This window comes from Geotrypetes seraphini, chromosome 14 (assembly GCF_902459505.1).
Source record: "Geotrypetes seraphini chromosome 14, aGeoSer1.1, whole genome shotgun sequence".
Classification (NCBI taxonomy): Eukaryota; Metazoa; Chordata; class Amphibia; order Gymnophiona; family Dermophiidae; genus Geotrypetes; species Geotrypetes seraphini.
In genome coordinates, this window is record NC_047097.1 from 39,147,928 (window position 1) to 39,173,450 (window position 25,523).

Consider the following 25,523-nt stretch of genomic DNA (forward strand, 5'->3'; position numbering starts at 1 on the left):
AGGTTTCTACTTTATAGGCTTGCTCTTATGTTATTTTAATTTAATCAACTGTAAACCAAGTTGAGCTCCTCTGGGAGATTAGATTAGATTAGGATGAATTGCAGAGGGAGGCAATCCGGGAAAATAATGCTTAACCAATAGCAAGCCTCAAAACCAAGAAACAAGCTTCATAATAAACCATTGTTGGAATCAGAAGCCCAGTTCTTATCACTGGCTTGCTTTTAACAATAAGGAAAAACAGAACAGTGTAAAAAAAACAAAAAAAAACCCTCCACACTATTGTTGGAGAAATAGACTGATCTACAAGAACCCAATTTCCTAATTCCAAATCATAACACCCCTATGCAAAACACCAGCAATTCAACAAAATGTCAATGTAGTTCTCTCAGGCATGTGAGCAGTGGCGTAGCGAGGATGAGAGGCGCCCAGGGAAATGGCGCCCGTCTCCCACCCTCTTTTCCACCTCCACCCTCATCCGCTCCTTCCCTGCCCCTTCCTGCCACGTGCGTGCCCCTTCCCTTCCCCTGTACCTCTTTAACGTTACCGGTACGAGCAATAAGCCCAACCTGCTACTCGCACCAGTGTCGGCTCTTCCTGTGATGCGGGTCCAGGAAGTGACATCAGAGGAAGAGACGATGCTGGTGTGAGCTTTAGGTTGGGGTTGTTTTTCATGCCGGGAACATTAAAGAGGTACGGAGGAAGGGAAGGGGTGCATGGTAGTGGGGGACAGGGAAGGGGGGCAGAGAGAAGGATGGAGGCGGGTGCCCCCCCCCCACACACTTACTACACCACTGCATATCTTAATATCCTGAATATCCATCGAGACTTCAAATTGGATCCCAATAACTTCTTTCAAGCAGTCTTGTAAATCCAAGTCCAGCCAAAGAGGATAAACAAAGCCAACAAGGGCCCCTTGTTTCACGGATTCCCACTGCTTCTGAAGAAATAGCTCTACCGCAGTGGTCTCAAACTCGCGGCCCAGGGCCACATGCGGCCCGCCAGGTGCTATTTTGAGGCCCTCGGTATGTTTATCATAATCACAAAAGTAAAATAAAATAGTTTCTTGATCATATGTCTCTTTAGCTATAAATTGCAATATTATTATTAAGACTTAGCCAAAAGGAAAGATTTATAAACTATAAAGAGTTTAAGACATTAACTGAGTTTGGCTGAGGGGTTAGGAGTAATGACTGAGGGCTGTGCTGGTCGCGGAGGTTTTCAATGGTCTAGTTTTCTCATTTGGCATAAAGATGTTTTTCATTGAGGCATCTTGTGTGCCTTATGTATTTTACATTTTGATGTAGGATAGGATTGGTTAGTATGTTTTATGCAATCTGATTGTATATGTATGTATTGTCACCAACCCTCCGCAGAGTAGGGCTGCCGGGTGACAAACACAGGGATTCTGGCGTGTCCCCTCCAACCAGGGGTACCTTCAGGACTTTTTCAGGTGGCCCTGGGCAATTGCCTGGGCCTAAGAGATGCAAGGTAAGTAAAAAGGTTTCACCATATCACCAGCCAAAACAAGTTCTTTAGGAAAGAATAAGTTGTTTATTCTGATCCACAGGTCAAAAGTATGCCACAGAAAACAAACATCACTTTTGCAGGTCATTCAACAAAAATAGTAAATTTTGCAAAAATAAAGCTTTACTGTAAATTCAAACTAAATCAAAACTCCTTAGGCAAACATAGCCACAGCAAACTCTGGTAACAGTTCAGCTTTTCTCTCAGCTCCCACATGCAGGCAAAATCACACAGCTGAGACAGATAATCTAATTAGCTTCAAGAACGGGAGTCACAGCAGGATTTCTAAAGTTCCAAAAACCCCAACTTAAATATTTCAGCTTGAGCTTCTGGTTCACAAACTTGCTTTAAATCCATTCCTTAGTTTGGGCTTCAGGCAAGTATTATTCTTACACTCAAAATACTTATAAAGTTCAAACATAACTCAACTTCTTCAGGCATAGTTTGCACAGCAGAAACAAACCAAAATATCAGCAAAAGAAAGAAAAAACCAAACCACTAATGGTTTCTCAGTTGCTGCATTCTTTCATTCTAATTCCATACCTTCCGTCTGGCTTTCTAACATAGGGCCAGCCAGTTCTATCTCCATGCCTTCCACACGATCTAGAACCTGGTAGTTTGAAGTAGGCAGGATTTCCTCTAACTCCTGCATGGGATAATCCAGCACGTTTTCCTCTCCTGCTCTGTTCCACAGCTCTTCACCTGCCTTGAGCTGTGGGAGTGACTCGCCCTGGTCACTCGCTCCTCCTCCTCCTGCTTGACTCAACCTGCTTTTAAACAGATCAGAGCCAATCCCCTTCAGCCTGTAGCGGGGGATGGGTCTTGGCTCTACAGCAGCTTTTCTCTGCCTAGATTTTTCTACTGCAGCTACCTTCCTCGTGGCTTCTCTAGCTGCTCTAAAGCCAGGAGGCTGCTGTTGCCAATCTGCCTGTCTCTGTTCCAGTTCACTATCTCTTTGGTTATGGGGACAAGGGAGGTCAGCCTCAAGATGAGTGCCAGAATCAATCTGGTCTGCTCTTCTGCATCCGATCCTATCAGGGACCGGACTAGTGCTGGTGCTGGGTTTGTCACAGTATGTAGTTGTTATAGTATTAGTCTTGATGTGTTTTGTATGATAAATGTTACATTTTATTTTGAATGTTAACATGTAACTCACCCTGGATAAGGGCGGGCGATAAGTAAACCAAAACACTATTTTTTCTGAGGCCCTCCAAGTACCTACAAATCCAAATGTGGCCCTGAAAAGGGTTTGAATTTGAGACCACTGCTCTACCGTGACTGCTAGGACACTGATAGGTCCTCTATAAGGTACTCTCACAAAATTTGCGGGGTTTCATTCCAGGAACCCCTGCGAATTTCAAAAAACCGCAAATGTGGTTTTTTGCCTGTCAAAAGGCAGATGAGGGCAGCTGGAGAGGCAGGAGGACAGCAGGAGTGCCGGCGAATGAAGAAAATCACTAGCGGGCTGCTCCGATCGCCTCTTCTTGTAGTAAAGTCGGGCTACACCAATATGGAACTGTTTTGACACACAGCTCCTAATTGGTGTAGCCCGACTTTACTACAAGAAGATGTGGTCGGAGCAGACCGCGAATGAGTAAGTCTGTGATTCGCGAACCACGAATTCACGGGAGAACACTGTATTTGCAGATTCCCTCAAAGAGCTACCACTATGATCAGTTACCAGTACAGCTAATTCTTGTAATGTTATATGTTTCTGATGATACAGATTACTGTGTTCCGCATGGGTTCTGAAGGACAACAAGACATAGAGATGGCTATTTTAACAGCTTTACTCAAAGGTAACATTTTGTAGACTCCCCCTTCTCCTGGCTAGCATTTCTTAATGGTTTTCTTTTTGCATTTTTATAAAAAAAAAATTACTGCTTGTTTAAAAAATTTTTAAACTATCAATTGCATTGTATACCTCAGTCAAGCATCAGCTATGTATTCTACTACAAGTAATTCACAGAATCAGGTCATTTATATTCAGATCGTTGAATTATTAGATTCAATATCCACCCACCCCACCCCCCAATATTCAGCGCTATTTAACCAATCAGCAACAGCTGCTGACCACTAGTTGGTGCACAGCAACAAGCCAGCTATATCACACGATATTGCTGGTTAGCACCGATAGTCAGCTCTGGGTTTAGTGATTAAACAGGACCACATAAATAGCAGTCATATCTTTAACTACTAGGAGCCTAACCAGTTAGGCCCAGGTTCTGTAAGTGGCGCCGTTGTCGATGGCTACCTTAAAAGTGGCCGCCAATCACGTGTCTATCACAAAGGTATTGGAAACAGGATCATGCATCTTGCAAAGGTAGGCTCCTACCTATGATGTGAATCGCACCTCTATAGGTGCTTTAGGCCTCCTAATGCCACATCCGGTGTTAATACAATCTATTAATTTTTTAGATCTTCATTAAAGTCAACCAACGTACATAACAGTAGGAAGATCCCATATAGACTTATCTTAATGCTTTATAGCTCACAGACCTCAGTGATACCGTCTGTATGCCGCTAAACTTTTAGATCATACAGAAAATTGGTATCCCTAATCCTGACTACGTCGGAGTGCTTACCCCCACCCGCGTAGTATAAGATGAGTACATTATTCTAATATATTTGTTGAAATATCAAAAAGTATATAGTAAAATAACTATGAGACCAATGACGATTAGGGATACCAATTTTCTGTATGATCTAAAAGTTTAGCGGCATACAGACGGTATCACTGAGGTCTGTGAGCTATAAAGCATTAAGATAAGTCTATATGGGATCTTCCTACTGTAATGTACATCCAGTGTTAGCCACGCCCACAGTGGTGTTAAGCGGCCTAAAGCGCCTACAGAGGTGCAATTATAGCACCAATTTTTTAGGCGCCTTAAACTCAGTTCAAAACATTGTTTAAATGGCCATTTTTATTGAGTTTGAGTACCTACCGGCGCCTAAAATATCAGCGCCATTTAGAGTATCCAGGCCTTAGTGCCGAATATAGGCTTAACCAGTTAAGTTCCAATGGAGAAAAATGAAAATGGAAATTCATTGCCAATCACCGGATATAGAGTGGCATTGAATTTCCAGTTTCAGTGTCGTCAGCTTTAACCAACTTGCCTGCCACCAGCCGAATATCAGCCCCTAAGTTTTGGGCTATTTTGAGTAGCACATGAAACATTTTTTTTTTCTGTCTTTCTTTAAGGTACAAACGCTTCTGCACCAGACCAGTTGAGCTTGGCATTAGCCTGGAACCGTGTCGACATAGCTCGTAGCCAAATCTTTGTCTTTGGGCATCACTGGCCGGTAGCTCTTTTTGCCTCTATCTCATTGTATGAAGTTGTTTGGCTCATTATGCTTGCTAATCACTTCTTTCAAAATTGTTCTTCTTGCAAACACTGTATGTCCTTGCTATGTACTAATCTTAAATAGTTGGTTATCCTTTAGCTGGGTGCTAATATGTCCTTTGGCAACTGGCACACTTTTTACATGGTGTTTTTTAACTTTAATTTAATTGGTTTTTGCCTTGTTTAATATTTTATCAGATTACCTATTTGATTCCCAGTTTCATCAAATGTTTTTTCAAAGACTTTTAATTGTTCTAAATACTCTTATGTGTGGACTCATTTTTTTTATTAATTCATACTAAAGTTTTCTTGGTTTTATTTATATGTTTCTAGTCATGCTTTAAATTGTGTTTTATTATTATATTATGAATTATGTTGGGGGGGGGTTTATTCCTGTTTCGCTTGTAATTATGTTTCATTTTGTACTAATATGGCTCCTAGACTCTTGATGAAGGCGTAGACGCCGAAACACTGCCAGTGTCGAGTCTTTGAGCCATTGTGGCATATCTACTACTAAAGTGACTTTTTGAACCATACACTACTTGACATCTTATCCTCATGACTCCTTCATTGTGTAACCTTAATATTGACCCTTAAGATACTTCAATTCTTATAGCTTTACTTACTGAAAAGTTATATCTTCTGTTAATCACATCTATAGTCATCTTCCCTATCATGCATTGCCAGAGTCTGCTGTTTGAATTTTGTTTTGTATGTGCTTTGATTATAACTCCAAGGAGAAAAGACTAACTTTAAAATGTTTCTGTAAAGTGCTGCATGGATAGACCCTCTTTTACTATGGACATAATAATAAACATTTACTTTGCGTATTTTAGCCTTTAGGAAGCCTTACAGCTACTTCTGGCTCAGCAAAAGACAAAGGAAAGCGATCTCCTGCCGTACAGAATAAAGTCACTAGAGGAAAAGGAAAATGGAAGAAGAAAGGGAAAGGAAAAGATGATCCAGGTGAAGAAACTGATCCAAGGAAGATTGAATTGCTGAACTGGGTATGAACAAATTTTTCAAACTTACTTCTCTTCATTTCAGGTCTTTTTCCAAATTAGTACTAATGGGTCAATATTCAGCCTACAGTCAAATTTTAAAAAAATAAAACAAAAAAACAGCTTTGGTGGCCAAAGCTATCAAACCAGTTCTTCTGTCGGTTTTGTTACTGGCAAAGGTACTCTGTAATGAGCTATTAGCACAGCTGAGTATAGGCAAGTATAATATGGCATGACTTATCCTAGGGACACAGGACTTCCAAGACACTTTTAAAGTATAGGTTATGATTATTTTTATATTGCAGACTTGCTGAATAACTTTTAGCTGTAAAATTTTCAGTATTCTCATTGGTTCATGGCAGCAATATGAAATACTTAGAATGGATTTCTCCAGTTTTACAGCTCTGTTCCTATAATAATAATAATAATAACAGTTTATATACTGCAGTACCGTGAAGTTCTATGCGGTTTACAAAAGATTAAACGAAGGCACAAATTGATTGGACTTAAGAGAGGTGGAAGAAAGTGATTAATAGGTCAAGAAAATCATTATTTAGGAGAAAGAGATGTACGGGTCAGTTGTCTAGATACTTTAGGAACAGGTGTGTTTTTAGACGCTTCCTGAATTCCTCATAAGTAGTGGGCGAGAGCAATTGTTCTAGGTCTTTATCCCATAATGCTGCTTGATGTGAGAGAAGGTGTTCATGGGTTTTTTTTCAGTTTACAGCCTCTAACTGGGGGGGAAACGAAGTTCGAATGTGAGCTTCTCTTGTGTCTGTTGGCTGAAAAGGAGAAAAGGTCAGTTATGTATTTAGGGGCTAGTCCGTATAGTACTTTAAAGCAGAGGCAGGCGAACTTAAACTTTACGCGTACTTCCATCGGTAGCCAATGCAACTGCCGGTAGTAGGGTGTCACGTGATCAAATTTCTTTAGCCCGAAGATTAGTCTGACCGCTGCATTTTGCATTAATTGTAAACGTCGCATATTCTTTTGGGAAATTACTAAATAGGCGATGTTACAGTAGTCAAGTTGACTTAATACGAGGGATTGAACCAGGGTTCTGAATGCTGACGTATCAAAATATGATTTAATGGATTTAAGTTTCCAGAGAATGAAAAAACCCTTTCTGATTAAGGAGTTCACCTGGTCTTTCATGGTTAGGCATTGAATTTAGATATGTTGGAAATACTCTGTCTTCTACGGTGATGTCTGTGCTGTTAGAATCTTGTGATTTGAATTCCCAGGTGAATTCCCTGGAGCAGGCAATGATGGATGCTCTGGTCCTGGATCGTGTAGATTTTGTGAAACTTCTCATAGAGAATGGAGTGAGCATGCAAAGGTTTCTCACCATTCCTCGCCTAGAAGAACTGTATAATACTGTGAGTATAGTGTCACAATCCTCACCTGTGAATGTTTACTTTCTTGTCTTTATAACTGCATTGTTAATCAGAAAATAAATTCACTGTGATAAGATTTCGCTTGGACACTGCTGGGAAAATGGTAGCGTGATTAGTCCAGTGGTTCCTAAACCTGGTCCTAGAGGCACCCCGGCCAGTCAAATTTTCAGGATATCTGCAATGAATTTTCATGAGAGAGATTTGCATGCAGTGGAGGCAGCGTATGCAAATCTCTCTCATGAATATGCTTTAGTGTGTCCTAATCTAATCTAAATCTTAGATTTATATACCGAGTCATCCCTAAAAATATAGGGTTCAACTCGGTTTACATTAAAAATTTATTTACAAGGAATTATTGCTATTAAAATGAATCATTAAGAATTCCATTCTAAAAAACGTTGATACAACATAGTTTTCAAGATTTTGCAAAAAACCTGAAAAGAAGTGCATGATCTTATCTGGAAGGTAAGATCTTTCCAAAACGCAGTCAATAAAAAAGAAAAAGAATGAGCAATTTTGCTAATTGATCAAATACCTTTAAAAGAAGGAAAAGAGAGCTTGTGTCTCACAGTAACCCCATGTTAGGTCCTAGTGCGTCTTAGTAAATGGGCCCCATATTTATTTTAAAGCCATTTAAAAATGTCTGAACCTTTGATTTATTCTATTATAAATGTACATGTTTTCATGGTTGTATATTAAAAAAAGAATCAGAGCCGACCTGAATTGTTTCTATTGCAGAGGCTGGGACCTCCTAATACTCTACACTATCTGGTTAGAGATGTGAAGAAGGTAGGCCACAAATCCTTCTTGTTAAATATATCATATGAGTGCCTCAAGCACAGGTGGTAAGAACCTATTTTATAATGCAGGGGCTTCTCAACCAAGTCCTTGCAGCACACTATGTTCCAATGGGTTTTCAAGATATCCACAATGAATATGCATGAAATAGATTGGCATGCACTTCCTCCTTGGTATGCAAATCTATCTCATGCATATTCATTGCAGATATTCGGAAAACCCAGTCAAATTTGGTGTGTCACAAGAACTGGATCGAGTAGGCCCTTCTATAACGGAACCTAAATGCCTAGATTCACTGCTAGAAAATTAGCATAACCCAGAATTGACGTGTCCGACATTTAGGCACCTGACTCATAGGGTCATAGGGCCAGATTCTGTTAACGATGCCTACGTTTATAGGTGCCTACAATGTAGACACCTAGACGTGTCAATCCCACATTATGCATCTGTAATGTAGGCTAGGGTTTACCTCGCCTACATTGAGGCGCCTAAAGAGACATCTAATGACTCCTAGCAACACCTAACTTAAAAAATGCCCCTGATCCACCCCTAACCACACCTACATGGTGTTAGGCACCTGGGTCAACAATCTAGGCACCTACTACCCCAATTAACCTTTTTTTTTTGTCAGTAGGAGCTTGTTAAAGCATTCTTTTGTTAAAGCTTATCGATGTCATTAACTCTAATTTTGAAACTGATTATTATTACTGTAGGCGCATATTCTTTGGGTAAATACATTACAGGTGCCACTTATAGAATTTCCCTCTTAGTAGTACTTCTCTTACTACCTTTCTGCTGCTAATGAAGGAATTTGTGCTTATGGCCCTTTTGGGGCTTCAGATTTAAATACCAAATGAGAGTAGAAGTCTGGTCTGCAATGGTGTGTCCTCCGAGACTCATAAATGCATCTAAACTCAGATTTACTGCTGCTCAGGAGTCTCAGCATAGACTCGTTAATATTTATTAGCTCAATGCAACAGTCACAAAGTTCTTGCACTTGTTCTTGGTGCCCTTTTAAGAAGACTCACTGTTTGGTTTGATTGTAACCAGTCCTTTAATACTGGTTGGTAAATAACTGGTCTGGTGCGGTGTTGACCCACTGATAGATCCCTGAAGAAGTTGCTTTAGTCAATGAAATAGGTCCCATTGGGCTAATATATCTCAAAATACCAAAGTGGGGATGGAATTGTACACATCAACCAGAGATAAAACCAATGAATAAATATTTATTAAGAACAGTCTCTGTCATATATTGGATTGAACTGTGATGTAGACCCAGCACGGTCCGAATTCTGGCATTGGTGCCTGCCTCAGGGGTGCAAAAACATCCAGTAGATGGCGATCTTATAACATCAGTGATTGCTTATCACAAATAAATCAGGTACAATGTTAGAGAATTATATCCTAAAAATCTATCAGGAGAACATATAGCAGTTCAAATTCCAGCTAATTTAAACGAGCATGCTATGAATATTGTTCATATATATATTTTGCACATTTTTCTTTATAGGAGAGGTTTTTCAGGGTTGATGATATAGACCAGGGGTGTCCAACCTTTTGGCTTCCCTGGGCCGCATTGGCCGAAAAAATATTTCTGGGGCCGCACAAATGTGCAAACGCTGCAGCATGACAGAGGAGGGAGCCGGGAAGACGGTAAACACCCGGGGGCAGCAGAGGAAAACACTGCATCGCCCTCGACCGGGGCCACACAAAATCCTTTACGGGGCCGCATGCAGCCCTCGGGCCGCAGGTCGGACACCCTTGATATAGACTAACCTGTAAGACTCAGAGTTGAATTATTTTCTGAACTAGTTTCTGAGTTCTTTTTCCTCTCAATTAATTTACTTGATATCACATCTTATTTGTTTGTTGGACTGAGATCTTTGAGGTGTTTTGACTAAGTCAGTGTGGTTCTCAGAGACATCCATTTGTGTAGGGTCCCAACTTTGATATCCTAATTCCTACCTGAACGGTCTAGGAAAATGGGGTATTGCAAGGGCAAACTCATGATAGAAGAGCCATTAGTAATTAGAACTGTTTCATTAATGTTTCATCATAATGTTTCATTATAAAACAAAGAATTTCTTTGATAATACGTGATGACTAAGTTTCCTCCATATGTACTGAACTGGTCCCTCCGTTCCCAGGACGAAATATGCCTCAAAACGCCCCCTGGTCGTGCCCTTCAACAGCAAACCGTAAAGTGATGGTCCTACTCTCACTTTATACTGGAATTGACTGCCCCTGCGGATCAGATCCCTTGATGGACTCCTCAGCTTTAGAAATGCAATAAAACCATTCACTTCACCTAAACCCCTACCCTTGACTGATAGACTACAAAGAGATGTATATTAGTTCCAGAACCAGTATGTGTCACATAAGGATAACTTGTATCATACACTAAGGCCCTCTTTTACAAAGGCGCGCTAAGCATTTCAGCGTAAATTTAGCACGCGCTAAATCAACATGTGCGCTAGCCGCTAACACGTCCATAGTATAACTTGTATTGGAAACCTTGCATCGTAAGGACAACTATAGCAAACTGCAACCAGTAAACTGTATATTATCATTAGCCCCAGCATGTATCAAGTTAGGATAAAAACTTGTAGCGTAAACTTGTACAGAAATTATGTATATTAAACCTGGAACCCATTCTGAGCTCTTTGGGGGTAGAAAACAAATTAAATATATAAATAAATTTATTCCCTCATTTAATAAGATTTATTATCTACCAGTATTCTCTAAACAATCCCAGGGAGTAACAGAAGAAGAAAATATTCAATCTTCTCAAATTGATTTAAAGAGAATTTCAGCTATCCTTGAAGAATCAATTACTGATTCTTTAGTAAGAACTACCCTTTTGGCTTCTTTCGTCCTTGAACAAGACTTAAATGCCTTTATGAAACAACACTTCCGACTGTCTAAAGAACTATTTCATGGAAAACTAATTTGGGTTTACTTAGATGTCACGAAAACTACACAGGAAATAAGAAAACAATTCCTTTCTATGCGACAGGAGATGAGCTTTGGGGGCTACCTTTCTATTGGTATACAGTGTTCCCCCGTGAATTCGCATGTCAAAGCAGCTCCTGATTGGTGTAGCCCGACTTTACTACAGGAAGAGGTGGTCGGAGCAGATTGCAAGTGATCTTCTTCACCCACCGGTGCTCCAGCTGCCCTCTCCTGCCTTCCCTGCCTTTTGACAGGCTAAAAACTGCATTTGCAGTTTTTGAAATATGGAACTTTCACGAATTTCGGGGGGGGGGGGGGAGGGTACTGTATCCCAAATATGCAGAACTGAAATACGTTTTTATTCTCCTAGAGCAACTGAAGGCGGTATAATCTGATGAAAAGATATCGGGATAGATTAAAAGTGCTATGCCTTTCCTTAAAATAATATAATTTAAAATTTTGACTTCTCTTTATTTCTTTTGCTTAACTCCCTGTAATTGTGGTCTAAGAAAGGTAAAACTTTATTTTCTATTTAAAATTGTTATAATAAATCTATATTATTCATACTGCATTTCTTAAATAAGAAGTCCTTCTTGTAACTCATGTTCAAATTGATAAATAAATAAATAATAGAAAACTTACCCTCTACCTTTTTTTCAAGCTGCACTGCTGAAGAGTTTGAGCTAAATGCCAAGCCACCCACAGGATTAGAATGGGCAGCTGGCATTTAGCTCACACTGGTTGGCAGCACAACTTGATAAAAATGGGGGCTAAGAACATAAGAATTGCCGCTGCTGGGTCAGACCAGTGGTCCATCGTGCCCAGCAGTCCGATCACAAGGCGTACGTTCTGGTTCAGCAGGAACTTGTCCAACTTTGTCTTGAATCCCTAGAGGGTGTTTTCCCCTATAACAGCCTCCGGAAGAGCGTTCCAGTTTTCCACCACTCTCTAGATGAATAAGAACTTCCTTAAGTTTGTACGGAACCTATCCCCTTTTAACTTTAGAGAGTGCCCTCTCGTTCTCCCTACCTTGGAGAGGATGAACAACCTGTCTTTGTCTACAAAGTTTATTCCCTTCATTATCTTGAATGTTTCGATCATGTCCCCCCTCAGTATCCTCTTTTCAAGGGAGAAGAGGCCCAGTTTCTCTAATCTCTCACTGTATGGCAACTCCTCCAGTCCCTTAACCATTTTAGTCGCTCTTCTCTGGACTCTCTCGAGTAGTACCGTGTCCTTCTTCATGTACGATGACCAGTGCTGAAGTAATAACTATATAAATTTAAACACCAGTGCTGGAGTTTACCTTGATACATATGGTATTATTCAATGCTGCTTTATAAATAGTCAACACCAAAAATACATGTGATCTGGTCACCATCACCACCACTGTTTAGTATACTGAATATTGCCATTATCTGGATAATTCTCATTACTTTTCCCTTTCACCATTTGGAGAATATCAAGCCATTCAGACAGTTTTGACCCAATATTATTCATACAACAAACAACAAACTATGGATAGTAGAGTTGTACAAGTATGTTCACTAGTCACTGAAAAACACAATACTCTCATTATCACACCTATAATTCCTACTAAGAAATGTGATTTTTTTTTTTTTAATTGTAAAAGCAAACTTGCTCCATAAAAGGCTATTTTTGTCTTAAATAAAATTACTTATGTGAAGGAGGGAGAGGTGGGAGTTCTCAATGTGGGCTATCATTAAAATGGGTAATTTTACCACAAATTGTGGTCTGGATTCTGTAAATGGCACCTTTATCGGTACCGCCTTAAAAATAGCCACTGATTGTGTGTCAGTCATGCAACGGTACTGTTTATAGAATCACAGCTATGTGAAAGGCAGGTGCCAGAAATATAGGTCATGGTTTTCAAGGCCTAGATTTCCAGCACCTACCTTTCATGAGAATTGCATCCTATAAGCAGCCAGCTGGCACCAGCGCCTCTTCTCCTCGCCAGCATCTCATGGCACACCCGGAATCTCATTGCGGCACACAGTTTGCGAAACACTGCTATATGGGGTAGCAAAGTGTTATATTAAGTGTTCATTGGGTAGTAAGATGAAGCTGGCTTTTAGGCATATGTGGAATGAGGCATTATGATATCATAAAATCAGCTCTGGTTACCAGTGTCTGAGATTCTTCACATTAAGAAGGTGAGTTATGTCAACATTGGCTATATTTAAGAAAGATTATTTTACCACAAGTCATGTTATTTTAGCACAGGGTCTCATTGCATAAAATGACACTTTGTGCTAAAAATAGTGTGATTTGTGATAAAATAATCAATCTTACCTGTAGCCCAGACTGATAACTTCCTCCCTTAACTGTTTGGTCATTCTTGTTTACCTGGCTATGTGTAATAAGAAGTTATGTTGGGGCACATTTTTCAAGAAACCTGTGGTACTTGGTGTGTCTAAATGCTTTGAAAATGGGCCTACTATGTTTATACCCTGCCATATCAGTTTGAGAGATTTCTCAAACAATTCAAGAAATCCAAGACTACACTGAAATTCTATCAGCTGGTCTAAATTTATTTATTCCGTTCTCCCAGAAGAGCTCAGAACGATTTAAATCAATTTATTCAGGTACTCAAGCATTTTTCCCTGTCTGGCCCGATGGGCTCACAATCTATCTAGTGTACCTGGGGCAATGGAGGGGTCACCAAGTGCAGCGTGGGTTTGAACCCACAACCCCAGGGTGCTGAGGCTATAGCTTTAACCACTGCACCACACTTCGTCATACTGAATAATAGTGGGTCAAAACTATCTGAATGGCTTGATATTCTCCAAATGGTGAAAAGGAAAAGGGATGAGAATTATCCAGATAATGGCAATATACAGTATACTAAACAGATCATATGTATATTTGGTGTTAACTATTTATAAAGCAGCATTGAATATACCATATGTATCAATGTAAACTCCATGTCCATTTGAGCTTTTCAAATTTGCATTTAGCATTCTGTTACATCTTCAGTGCCCATGTGTCAGCTGAAATCATTTTTGTGTTTTTTGTTGTATCCTGTTCCACAGTTCTTCTGTGTCTTCATTTTCAGTGCTGTCTGCTCCCTCTGTTCATCTCTGTGCAATCATACAGCAGCTGACTAGGGGATTCAGTTGGGTTAACATGGAGATAATTTTATCTAGATCATAGATGTGTCAAATCAATGGCTTAGTGCTTTATTCCGCATGAAAAGCATTAAAGCGTAACTGGCAAACCAGGTTTCATTCAGCTCAAAGCCTTGGGAGTTTAGAAGGCTTTTTGTTTGCTGACAGACCTGTGCAATATATCAACTGATATTACATATCCTACTTATTTACCTTTGTTGAGTTTGATTGATCTAAATCAGTTTTTTCAAGTTACATTATGAATTTAGTATAGCACAAAGGGGGTCTCTCTTAGTAAAGTTCATTACGATTTTGCATTTAACATGCTACTAACTACAAAAATCAGTACAAGTTAGGTGCAAAGGCTGTATGTTAATTGTTGGAGGCCTCCTATTGAGGAGGCACTAAGGTGAAGCTGCACTAATGGAGCAACTGGCAGTGTGTGGTATGTATCCTGCGCTATTATCCATGCCCATTCTCTACCCATTCCCTTTCCAGTTTTGTCCCCTAAATACAAAAGGAACTTAGGGGAAAATTCTGTATAGGACGCTGGTCTCAGCAGCTGCCTAAGAAGCGGCGGAGAATCGCACACTGGTGTCCTATACAGAATCGCATCTGCCCGCAGTACGCCGAGAAGTAGGGATGCCCACTCCCTCCTGCCCCTGAAACCTCTACATTAAGCCAGGCACAAGGGATGCCTACACCCTCCTGCCCCCAAACCCACCCCGCATTGAAGACCGGCAGGAGGGATGCCTACTCCCGCCTGCCACCACCCCTTCCGAACCCCCGATACTGTGTGAAGCCAAAATTCCCCCCCCCCCCAGCCAACAAAATTGGGGCAGTCTCCATCAAGGGCTATACATTTAATTCAGCGATTTTTGTTCCATTAGAAAAATACAGAATAAAAAAAGTGGAAGATCACTGCACTGGGTGTATAGCCCTTGGAGACTGCCCCAACTTGGTTGCTTAGGCTGAGAATTTTTTAGCGGTCCCTTGTAACCAGAGAACCAGATTAGGATTATTAATAATGGTAGATAAATTTCCCAAAAAGAAACAAACAGTACTGATAGAGGTAGTAGCATCATTTATTACAGAGGAACCTATGCAGAAAAGCCATATGATTCCATCATTCATTAGTCCAATAAATTAGATTTAAGAGCCCTTTCACTAAGCTGCGCTAAAAAGTGGCCTGTGCTATCTACAGCGCAGGTCTTTATTGTGCACTGAGGCCCTTTTAACACTGCCAGGAAATGGCTAATTTTTTCTTTTTTCTATTGTGCCAGTAATGACCTTGCACTAATTCTCTCATTATTTATTTATTTATTTTAAAAATTTATATACCATTTAACACTAAACAGTATACATAATTTACATACGCAATATTTAAAATAAACACTTACCCCCTCTTTTACAAAGGTGCGCTATGCTTTTCAGCACGCACTAAACACGCGCTAAACGCTAACGTGTGCATGTTATCCTATGGGCGCATTAGCGGCTAGCGCACTTTTTGATTTAGCACGTGCTAAATCTGCGCTATAATGCTTAGCGTGCCTTTGTAAAAGAGGACCTTAATAAACAAATACATAATCAAGTTTCTCTATTTTTTGATATACCGTCTATCAAAACAAGTGTCTAGACAAGTGGATTCCCTGGGCCGCATTGGCAGAAATAAATGTTTCTGGGGCCGCACAAATGCTGTAGCAAGACAAAGGAGGGAGCCAGCAAGATGGCAAACACCCAGGGGCAGCAGAGGAAAACACTGCATTGCCTTTGACCGGGGCCTCACAAAATACTTCACGGGGCCGCAGGTTGGACACCCCTGCTCTAGACGGTGTACAATATAAAAAGGTTGTAAGGGACAATTAAAATAGGTAAATAAAAGCAATATTTTATCAAATATTAAAAATACTAGACAAATTCAGATTAAAGTACATGAAACGGAAGGAAAGTAGGGGAGGGAAAGGTTGTTTAAAATACATCGAAGTAAAATTAATTTAAAAAAGGATGGTATATGGGGAGTGGCAGGTGATAAAATGGACATACAGACAATCCTCAGAAAAGTACCGTGATGTGGATCATAAAGAGCATGGATAGTTCATCGACTTTACCAGAAACAGCTAAAAAGAGGCATCTATGAATAGCTGTGTCTTAAGAAGTTTTCTAAACCTGCCTTTTGCACACCAATTTCGTATCTGAGCCCTTAACTACACCTATTTTCTAGGCAGTAAGGAGTAAATTCTTAAAATGGTGCAATTAGGCAGCTGAAGGCCCCCTACTGCTGTCTAACTTAATCATTTTAATTGGTTCAATCGGCGCAGTAATTGACTGCGCCAATTAAAAAACAAAATATTGTTTAAAAATGGAGGCACCCTTAGACAGCTCCAAAAACAGCCTTAAGTGCCTCTGTAGACATGATTCTCATGGAAGGTAGGTGCCGGAAATGTAGGCCTTCAAAACTTTGGCCTTCATTTCTGGTGAAAACCAAAAAAACTCTGTGGAGTGACGATGTTCCCAAATGGACTTTATTTGAAAGTATCAAAGTTCTAAAGGTACACTAAAATCATCCACATAAAATAATTCCATCCACGTAAAAGTAAATCATCCACATAAGAGCCTTAAAGGACCTAGTCCGCTAGGGATACAGGACCCAACACGGTCTGCATTTCGACAAAAAGTCTTCTTCAGGGGTCCCTGGGGGGTCCTATAAAGGTGAGTACGTGGGAAACAATTGTGTGGTGAACCGGAAGTGAGACACTGCTTGCATTTGCATTTCTGGTGCCTACCTTTTACATAGCCGCAGTTCTCCAAATGCAGCCATTTTGTAGGTGGCTGTCGATAATGGCATCATTTGCAAATCCAGCTCTACAGGCTCACCACTAACCACTCACTAATCTGTTAGTACACAATAGTGTAGCAGCACTAACCAATTAGCATAGAATACACCTATCCTCTGCCCCTAGACTCACTCCAGTGCCAAAACTACAAGATGCCTGAATGCACCCGTAGTAGTGCATTAGTGCTTATTGCAGCTTAGTAAAGGGTCCCTCAGATAGATGGATTTCTTAACAGACTTACTCTGGAGATCTGAGTAAATATGTATATTTTATTAAAAATTGTTAAAACATATACCTCAGTCTCCAACAGAATGCAAAATATTTTTATCACCCCCAAATCTCACTTGTGCTCAAAAGAAAATCCAAAATTCAGAGTAACCACTGCAAATTTGTTTCAAAAATGTGCCTTTCCAACAGTGGTACAGGTCCAAGCAATAAAACTCAATATGTGCATATCAATTGTATCTTCTTCTATAACTTCTTCATGTCCTATAGGGAAATCTTCCACCAGATTATCACGTCAGCCTGATTGACATTGGTCTTGTGCTTGAATACCTCATGGGTGGGGCCTATCGCTGTTACTATACTCGAAAGACATTCCGTACTCTTTACAATCACTTATTTGGACCAAAGAGGGTAAGTACATGCTAAGCATATTATCCACTATATTAAACCTTTCATTTTTAATAAGGTGCCTTGATTCTTACTTAGCATATTAGGGATTCCTCAGAATCATAATTTTAATAATTATATCTCATAATATTCAGTGACTGTACTCAGTGTATTTAATTAAGTGTCAACCACAGGTTTTAAATAAATACATATATTTAGCAGTGCTATACATTTAGGGCCAGATTCTACAAATGGCGCTATACTCGAAGGCCGTCTAAAAAAAATGCCACCATTCACGTGTCAATCATGCTAGGGCACCGTGTGCAGAATTTGCGGCTAATGTCAAAGGTAGGCACTGGAAATATAGACCAGGACTTTGTAGGCCTACATTTCTGGTGCCTATCTTAGATAAAAGTTGCGTACATAGAAATGTCTAATGGTGCCTAGGGTTATTTCAGGGCGTAAACCATGCCTACTTTTACCTTGTGCGTCATTAACCCCCTCATAGAGTTCCTATGAGCGTCAGGAGCAGTGCGGGACATTCAGCGCAGCTCCACACACTAGAAACTGCTAGTGCAGGTTCGTAGAAGAGGGGGGTTAAGTGTCTCAGTAGACACTGTTACAGCATCCCTTTTTCAAGGCGCTCTGGGTGCCTATGTTTTGTTTTGTTTTTTAATCACTTTTTAATTGGTTTTAAACGACGCAGTCAGTTACCATAATGATTAACATGAATTAAAACGATTGTAAGTTAGGCGGCGATCGGGCACCGACTGCCGCCTAACTTATGGTGCAGTTTTGAGAATTCAGGCCTTAGGGACAGATTCTGTAATTGGTGCCTAAAAAGACAGGCACCTATCACATGTCAATCACTCATATATGCCAATTACAGGCACCTTTAATGTAGGCCAGGGTTTTAAAGGCCTATATTAGAGGTGCCTAAATCCTTAGAGAATTGTGCCTAGCACCACCTAAGTCACTCTCCATCCCTACACACATCTATTTTAGTGTTAGGTGCTGCTAGGCATCAAGCCATAGGCGCCTATCTTTGGTAGAATCACGCCTAAGAAGAAAGGTGCTTATCACCCAATTAATTTAAGATAGGTGTCTCTTTATGTAGGTGCCAACTTTAGGTGCCTCTTAAAGAATTTCATACAGGGATGGAAAACCTTTCATACGCTGAGAGATTGGAGAAACTGGGTCTCTTTTCCCTGGAGAAGAGGAGACTTAGAGGGGATATGATAGAGACTTACAAGATCATGAAGGGCATAGAGAGAGTAGAGAGGGACAGATTCTTCAAACTTTCGAAAAATAAAAGAACAAGAGGGCACTCGGAAAAGTTGAAAGGGGACAGATTCAGAACGAATGCTAGGAAGTTCTTCTTTACCCAACGAGTGGTGGACAACTGGAATGCGCTTCCAGAGGGCGTAATAGGGCAGAGAACGGTACTGGGGTTTAAGAAAGGATTGGACAATTTCCTGCTGGAAAAGGGGATAGAGGGGTATAGATAGAGGATTACTGCGCAGGTCCTGGACCTGTTGGGCCGCCGCGTGAGCGGACTTCTGGGCATGATGGACCTCAGGTCTGACCCAGGAGAGGCATTGCTTATGTTCTTAATTTGCCCCTTATGGCCTGATTCTATAAACAGAACCTAAAACGGTAAACGCCATTAGAAACAGCACTTAACTTCATGTCGTTCAAAGTTAGATGCGATTCTACAAACAGCGCCTAACACAGCCGCCTACCAATGCCTAAGTCATTCCACACCCAAACTCTGTCGTGTGTATACCCCCTTGCAAATACAAGTTATGCAGATTAGCACTTAGGCAGAATTATTGCATTTATGCACAAATATTCATACATAAATGTGCATATTTCATTATTTTAAATATTTGTGTGCATAGTGTGCTTGTAAACGTAGGTTATAGCCAGCAGGGCTGAATACTTGTGCTTCATTTAATTTAAGCCTACCTCTCAGCGTATATGTTTTGTTTGTGTCTGTGTTTCTATGTGCATCTGTGTGTATATGTATGACTGCCTATATATATTGTGGCCCGGCACTAGGCAGGTTGTAAATCCAGCCTAGGGTCAACCCGGTACATGCACCAGACCAAGTGGATAATAAGAAGTTGGTAGTTTCGTATTAAAGTTTAATAGAAGAGGGGGGTAAGTGTTTTAAAATAAATGAAAAATAATAAATCAATTTGCAAAGTTGTAGACATCACAAAGGGCCTCTTTTACAAAGCTGTGGTAGTGATGCTGCCGCAGTAAATGCACCAGAGCCTAAAGAAATTGAATGGGCTTCAGTGCGTTTACCACGGCAGCATCACTACCACGGTTTTGTAACAGGGGCCTAAAGAAAATAATGTTAAGTGGATTTTAGCACCGGCTGGCGTGCTCCCGACACTCATAGAGTTCCTATGAGTGTCAGGAGCAGAGCGTTCAGCGCACTTGGCTGCACTAAAAACCGCTTCTGCAGTTTTGTCAAAGGGGGGGTGGGGTGTAAATGAATTCCAGAGGCTGACACTCCAAATATGATCTTGTACAAAGTGTCATGCATTTGCTATTTTAATGGTGTCAGGTCAAAAGCGCGCCGGGACAAAGGCGCGCACAGACAACTGAGCGCAATGTGGAGGCGTGCGCCGAAGAAAATGACTGTTTTAAAGGGCTCCGACGGGGTGTGTGGGGGGGAACCGCCCCACTTTACTTTATACAGATCGCGCTGCGTTGTGGGGGCGTTTGAGGGGTTGTAACCCCCCACATTTTACTGAAAACTTCACTTTTTCCCTAAAAAACAGGGAAACAGTTAAGTTTCCAGTATAATGAGGGCGGTTACAACCTCCCAAACCCCCCACAACGCTGCCACGATCTGTATTAAGTAAAGTGGGGGGGGGTTCCCCAAAAAAACCCCCGTCGGAGCCCCTAAAAACACTCTTTTTCTTCGGCGCACGCTTCCTTCTTGCGCTCAGTTGTCAGCACGCGCCTTTGTCTTCGGCGGTTTTGTCTATGAACCATTTTAACTCTTATCTTTATCTTCCTTTCTTTGGAAATGCAGCCGAAAGCTCTTAAACTGCTAGGAATGGAGGTGAGTTTAACTTTCTTAGAAGGTAATGTTACCAAACAAATAACTCAGGGGGTCTTTTACTAATGCATGCTAGCTGATTTAGCATGCTCTAAATGCTAACACGCCCATTATATTCTATGGCCGCATTAGCATTTAGCGCGCGCTAAATCGATTAGCACGCCTTAGTAAAAGGCCCCCTCATTGACAAAAATGTATGTTATTTTATTTTATGCTATATTATAGACCACCTTCCTCACACAAAGGTTCAATTAAAGTGGTTTACAACAGAACAAAATAGTAGAATCGTGAAATTTATGTTATTACTATGGGGTCCTTTTACTAAGGCTCTAGCCATTTTAACGCATGCTAACTATTAACGTGCGCTAAACGCTAACTCATCCATTATAATCTATGGACGCATTAGCGTTTATCATGCGCTAAAACAGCTATCGTGCCTTAGTAAAAGAACCCCTATATTATCATTCTAAACAAATAGTGACCTGTATCCTAGTATTACTAACCTTAAACTTCCTTTCAATTTTGTACAATGCATTTCCTTTCAACAATGTAATGTAGTGAAATCTGCTCTATCCATGTATTAGACATAAAATGTTATTTATAAGGAAAACCTTTAATAAGGACAGTGCTGGGCTCCTTTTACTAAGCTGCGTTAGGGCTTTAATGCACGGAATAGCGCACGCTACATTGCCACGCGTGCTAGACCTTAACGCCAGCATTGAGCTGGCGTTAGTTCTAACCTCATAGCGTGTGGTAATTTCCTGCGTATGCTAAAAATGCTAGCGCACCTTAGTAAAAGGAGCCCATAAATTATAATTCAGGTTTTTGTCAGAATTTTGTCAGAATTCTAAAAAAAGATATATTTAAGTTGATGAAATAAGTTTTTTTTTTTTTTTTAAAAAAAGGTCTTAGTTTATTTCAGTCTAGTTCAGTTTATTTATATTCCGCCTATATCTTAGTGGATTAAGAATGACACACAAAATCAATCAATGAATAAAACCAATAAAAAACACAAACCAACCTTCCAATACAACAAAGTCAAAGATAAAATAACATGCAATATACATACAACCCTAATCCTCCACCCTTTTATTTCTAATTTGCTATTTATTAGAAGACATATCTGGTAGTATAATAGAATACTGAGCATAATTATTATTCATTTCCAATAACTTTCATATTTAGGGCTAGCGTAATAACCTGCAAAACTGTCAGCAGGCTAGTACTCATTTTTGCAAAATGAGTACTAACCTGCTGACAGTTTTACATAAAAATGGACTCCTGGCTCATCTGTATCCCTAGTTGAATCTTGCACAAATTTTTTTTCCATGTTGCTGTGATCAGAAGCTTAGCACTCTCTAAAGTTAAAAGAGGATAGATTCCGTACAAATGTGAGGAAGTTCTTCCCCCATTGAGTGGTGGAAAACTGGAACGCTCTTCCGGAGGCTGTTGTAGGGGAAAACACCCTCTAGGGATTCAAGACGAAGTTAGACAAGTTCCTGCTGAACCAGAACGTACGCAGGTAAGGCTAGATTCAGTTAGGGCACTGGTCTCTGACCTAAGGGCCGCCGCGGGATTGGACTGCTGGGCACGATGGACCACTGGTCTGACCCAGCAGCAGCAGTTCTTATGTTTTTAAATGTTTTAAAGAAGGCTTGCAGCAGCAAAATGTGAAAAGTCCTCATAAGCCATCACCCTCTCCCCTCATGCCCTCTTATTTGCCACATAATGGGGAATCATTTTTTCTTAGGTTCTGAAAAATAACTACACCTCCAGAGGTTTGTGCACTCATTTTTACTACTTTTGACATTAATATTTTGTATCTAAGGAACTCATTTGCATAAATTTGCATTGCAGCAGCTCTTTAATGCCATATTTAGAAAAACTATCAAATGAAGCAGACTTTGCTCAAACAAGTATTACTACAGAATTAGTTCTGCAAACTTGACTTCCAGAAGTCCAATTTATGTGAAAAACTTTTTTTTTTTCCTATTTGTTGCATGAAGTAGATATTTGTGAAATCACTTTGCACTTTAATACACGAGGTCCTTATTTGTACCTTGTCAGTATTTTTCCTTACCTTGTTGTGTTTAAATTCTAATGTTCCCCAAATGTGACTTTTATCCTTTTAGGATCCTGCTCCTTTCCCAGTATATCCCTCCAGCATATCCAGTTGGTTCCTGTAGTGACTTTTCCTTATTACCCCTCATTGATATGCTACGTGCCTCTCAAGGAACGTAGGGAGAGGGGAGACATGATCGAAACATTTAAGTACCTCACGGGACGTGTCGAAGTGGAAGATGATATTTTCTTTCTCAAGGGACCCTCGGCCACAAGAGGGCACCCGCTCAAACTCAGGGGCAGAAAATTTCATGGCGACACCAGAAAGTATTCCTTCACAGAGAGAGTGGTTGATCATTGGAACAAGCTTCCAGTGCAGGTGATCGAGGCAGACAGCATGCCATACTTTAAGAATAAATGGGATACCCATGTGGGATCCTTACGAGGGTCAAGATAAGGAAATTGGGTCATTAGGGCATAGACAGGGGGTGGGTAAGCAGAGTGGGCAGACTTGATGGGCTGTAGCCCTTTTCTGCCGTCATCTTCATCTTCTATGTTTCTATTTATAACTTCAATTGGTGCAGCGAAGAAAAGGTGAACACTTCACACTAGTTCTAGTATTATTTGAACAATTAATATGGAACCTACTGCTTTTTTTTTTTCATTGTCTGACTGGTATCAAATGAATTACTACAACAGAGCAAGAGAGTGATTCTAAGGTGGTAGAATCAAAATAGATTTATTATGTCTAGTGAAAGGTGGCACAAGTACCTTGACCCAACACAGCTGTGTTTCAGCACAGGAAAGCCTGAATCAGGCATCTGTGCAAGGTGTGGAGAAACACTCACTTCACACAACCACTGACAAATTTATCAAAAGAGTTACAAAGGGTCCTTTAAGAGTCACAAAGGCTGACAATCACAGCCATGACATGAAGAAACCTAGAACAATGCTGTCAGTCTTTGTGACTCTTAAAGACTCTTTGTAACCCTTTAATAAATTTGGCTGTTGCTGTGAGAAGTGAGTGTTTCTCAAACAGTTTGCACATGGACACAGCTAGTACATTCTTTTGAGGGTGTGGGCCTCTGGGGGATAGGAGATTTGAATTTGGGGGATTGGAGCTTAATGGGGGGGGGACTTGATTGGGGTGGGAGCTTGGATATGTAGGAGGAAAACTCCCACAGTCCCTGTAAAATATGGCACAGAAGCATCGAGCCACAGCTTGCATATGTCCCATTTACTTGTTATGTAAGTGGCATGTACATAGAATAGCATTTAGGCACCACACTGGCATTTTTGCAGGTAAGTATATATTTATGCATTTACGAGCTGGTGTTCTATACATTTACGCATGCAAGGGGCATATCACTGCAGGCACCTAGATTATAGAATTGCTCTTCACAGGCCTTAATAAATCAATTAGTACCCTAATATTTCTATAATACATCCAATTATATTTTCTTCCATAAGGATGATGAACCTCCTACTAAAGGAAAGAGAAAGAGGAAGAAAAAAGAAGAAGAAATTGATATTGATGTAGATGATCCAGAGGTCGGCAGCTTTCAGTACCCTTTCCATGAGTTGATGGTGTGGGCAGTGTTGATGAAACGTCAAAAGATGGCACTCTTTCTTTGGCAACGAGGGGAGGAGGCCCTGGCAAAAGCACTTGTGGCTTGCAAACTTTACAAATCTATGGCTCATGAATCTTCAGAAAATGTGGCTGTAGATGACATCTCACAGGATCTGGACAACAATTCAAAGTTAGTAAACTGGGAGTAGATCGTATGACTTACATAAGGGATGCCCACACTTTTTTGGCTTGCGAGCTACTTTTAAAATGACCAGGTCAAAATGATCTACCAACAATAAAATTTTAAAAAAACACAAAGCACACTGTATGCAGAGAAAATGTTAATTATCATTTGTATTCGGGGAGGGGGGGGTTCAGAGGTCAAGGCAGATGACACTAAAATATGCAATGTCAACACAGTAACAACTATACAAAAATAGACAAATATACCCCCACCCCTTTTACTAAACCATGATAGCAGTTTTGTAGTGCAGGGAGCTGCGCTGAATGCCCCTCACAGCTCCCTACGCTAAAAACCACTATCACGGTTTAGTAAAAGGGGGCAATAGTGCAAACTATAGACAGCAGATATAAATTCTCAAAACGGACACATTTTGATCACTAAATTGAAAATAAAATCATTTTACCTACCTTTTTGTCTGGTGATTTCATGAGTCTCTGGTTGCACTTCCTTCTTCTGTAAATCCAATATTTCTTTCTTTCTGCCTTTCTTTCTTTCTGCCCCCTCCTCTTCTCTTTCTGTCTCTCTTTCTTTCTCTCTCCCTCTGCCCCCTCTTTATTTCTGTCTTTCTCTCTCCCCCTGCCTGCCTGTCTTTCTTTCTTTATCTCTCCCCTGCCCCCCCAAGCCATCGCGCTGATTTCCACTTCCCCGATTCTTTCTCGCTCCCTGCAGCCACCCCCCTCCAGCCCCAATGCCGATTTCTCCCTGTTTCCCTGAGCCAGGCCTGGTGCATACAAACGCCGGACCCACAAGCCTTCACCCCCGACATCAATTCAGACGTCGGAGAGGAAATTCCAGGCCAGCTAGGCAGCGATTGGATGGCCCAGAACTTCCTCTCCGAAGTCAGAATTGACATTGGAGATGAAGTCTTGTGGGTCCGGCACTTGCACACGCCTGGCCTGGCTCGGGGAGGCAGGAAGAACAAGATCGCAAAGGCAACGCGATCAACTCGCGTTGCCTTTGCGATCTACTGGTCAATCGTGAT

General features: G+C 40.7%; 1 protein-coding gene across 2 annotated transcripts in view; it reads left to right on the top strand.

Moving 5' to 3' along the window:
• The window catches only part of TRPM1 (transient receptor potential cation channel subfamily M member 1), a 182,933-nt gene that overhangs the window by 127,810 nt on the left and 29,600 nt on the right, over positions 1 to 25,523 (top strand). The window contains exons 9-16 of one of the 2 annotated variants that reach the window (XM_033919524.1): positions 3,251 to 3,323; positions 4,727 to 4,827; positions 5,705 to 5,875; positions 7,114 to 7,248; positions 8,005 to 8,055; positions 17,471 to 17,611; positions 20,640 to 20,669; positions 24,198 to 24,487. In XM_033919524.1, the coding sequence (XP_033775415.1) occupies positions 3,251 to 3,323; positions 4,727 to 4,827; positions 5,705 to 5,875; positions 7,114 to 7,248; positions 8,005 to 8,055; positions 17,471 to 17,611; positions 20,640 to 20,669; positions 24,198 to 24,487 (992 nt within the window). The remainder of the gene's footprint in view (positions 1 to 3,250; positions 3,324 to 4,726; positions 4,828 to 5,704; positions 5,876 to 7,113; positions 7,249 to 8,004; positions 8,056 to 17,470; positions 17,612 to 20,639; positions 20,670 to 24,197; positions 24,488 to 25,523) is intronic. The other variant, XM_033919526.1, reaches the window with a different exon arrangement.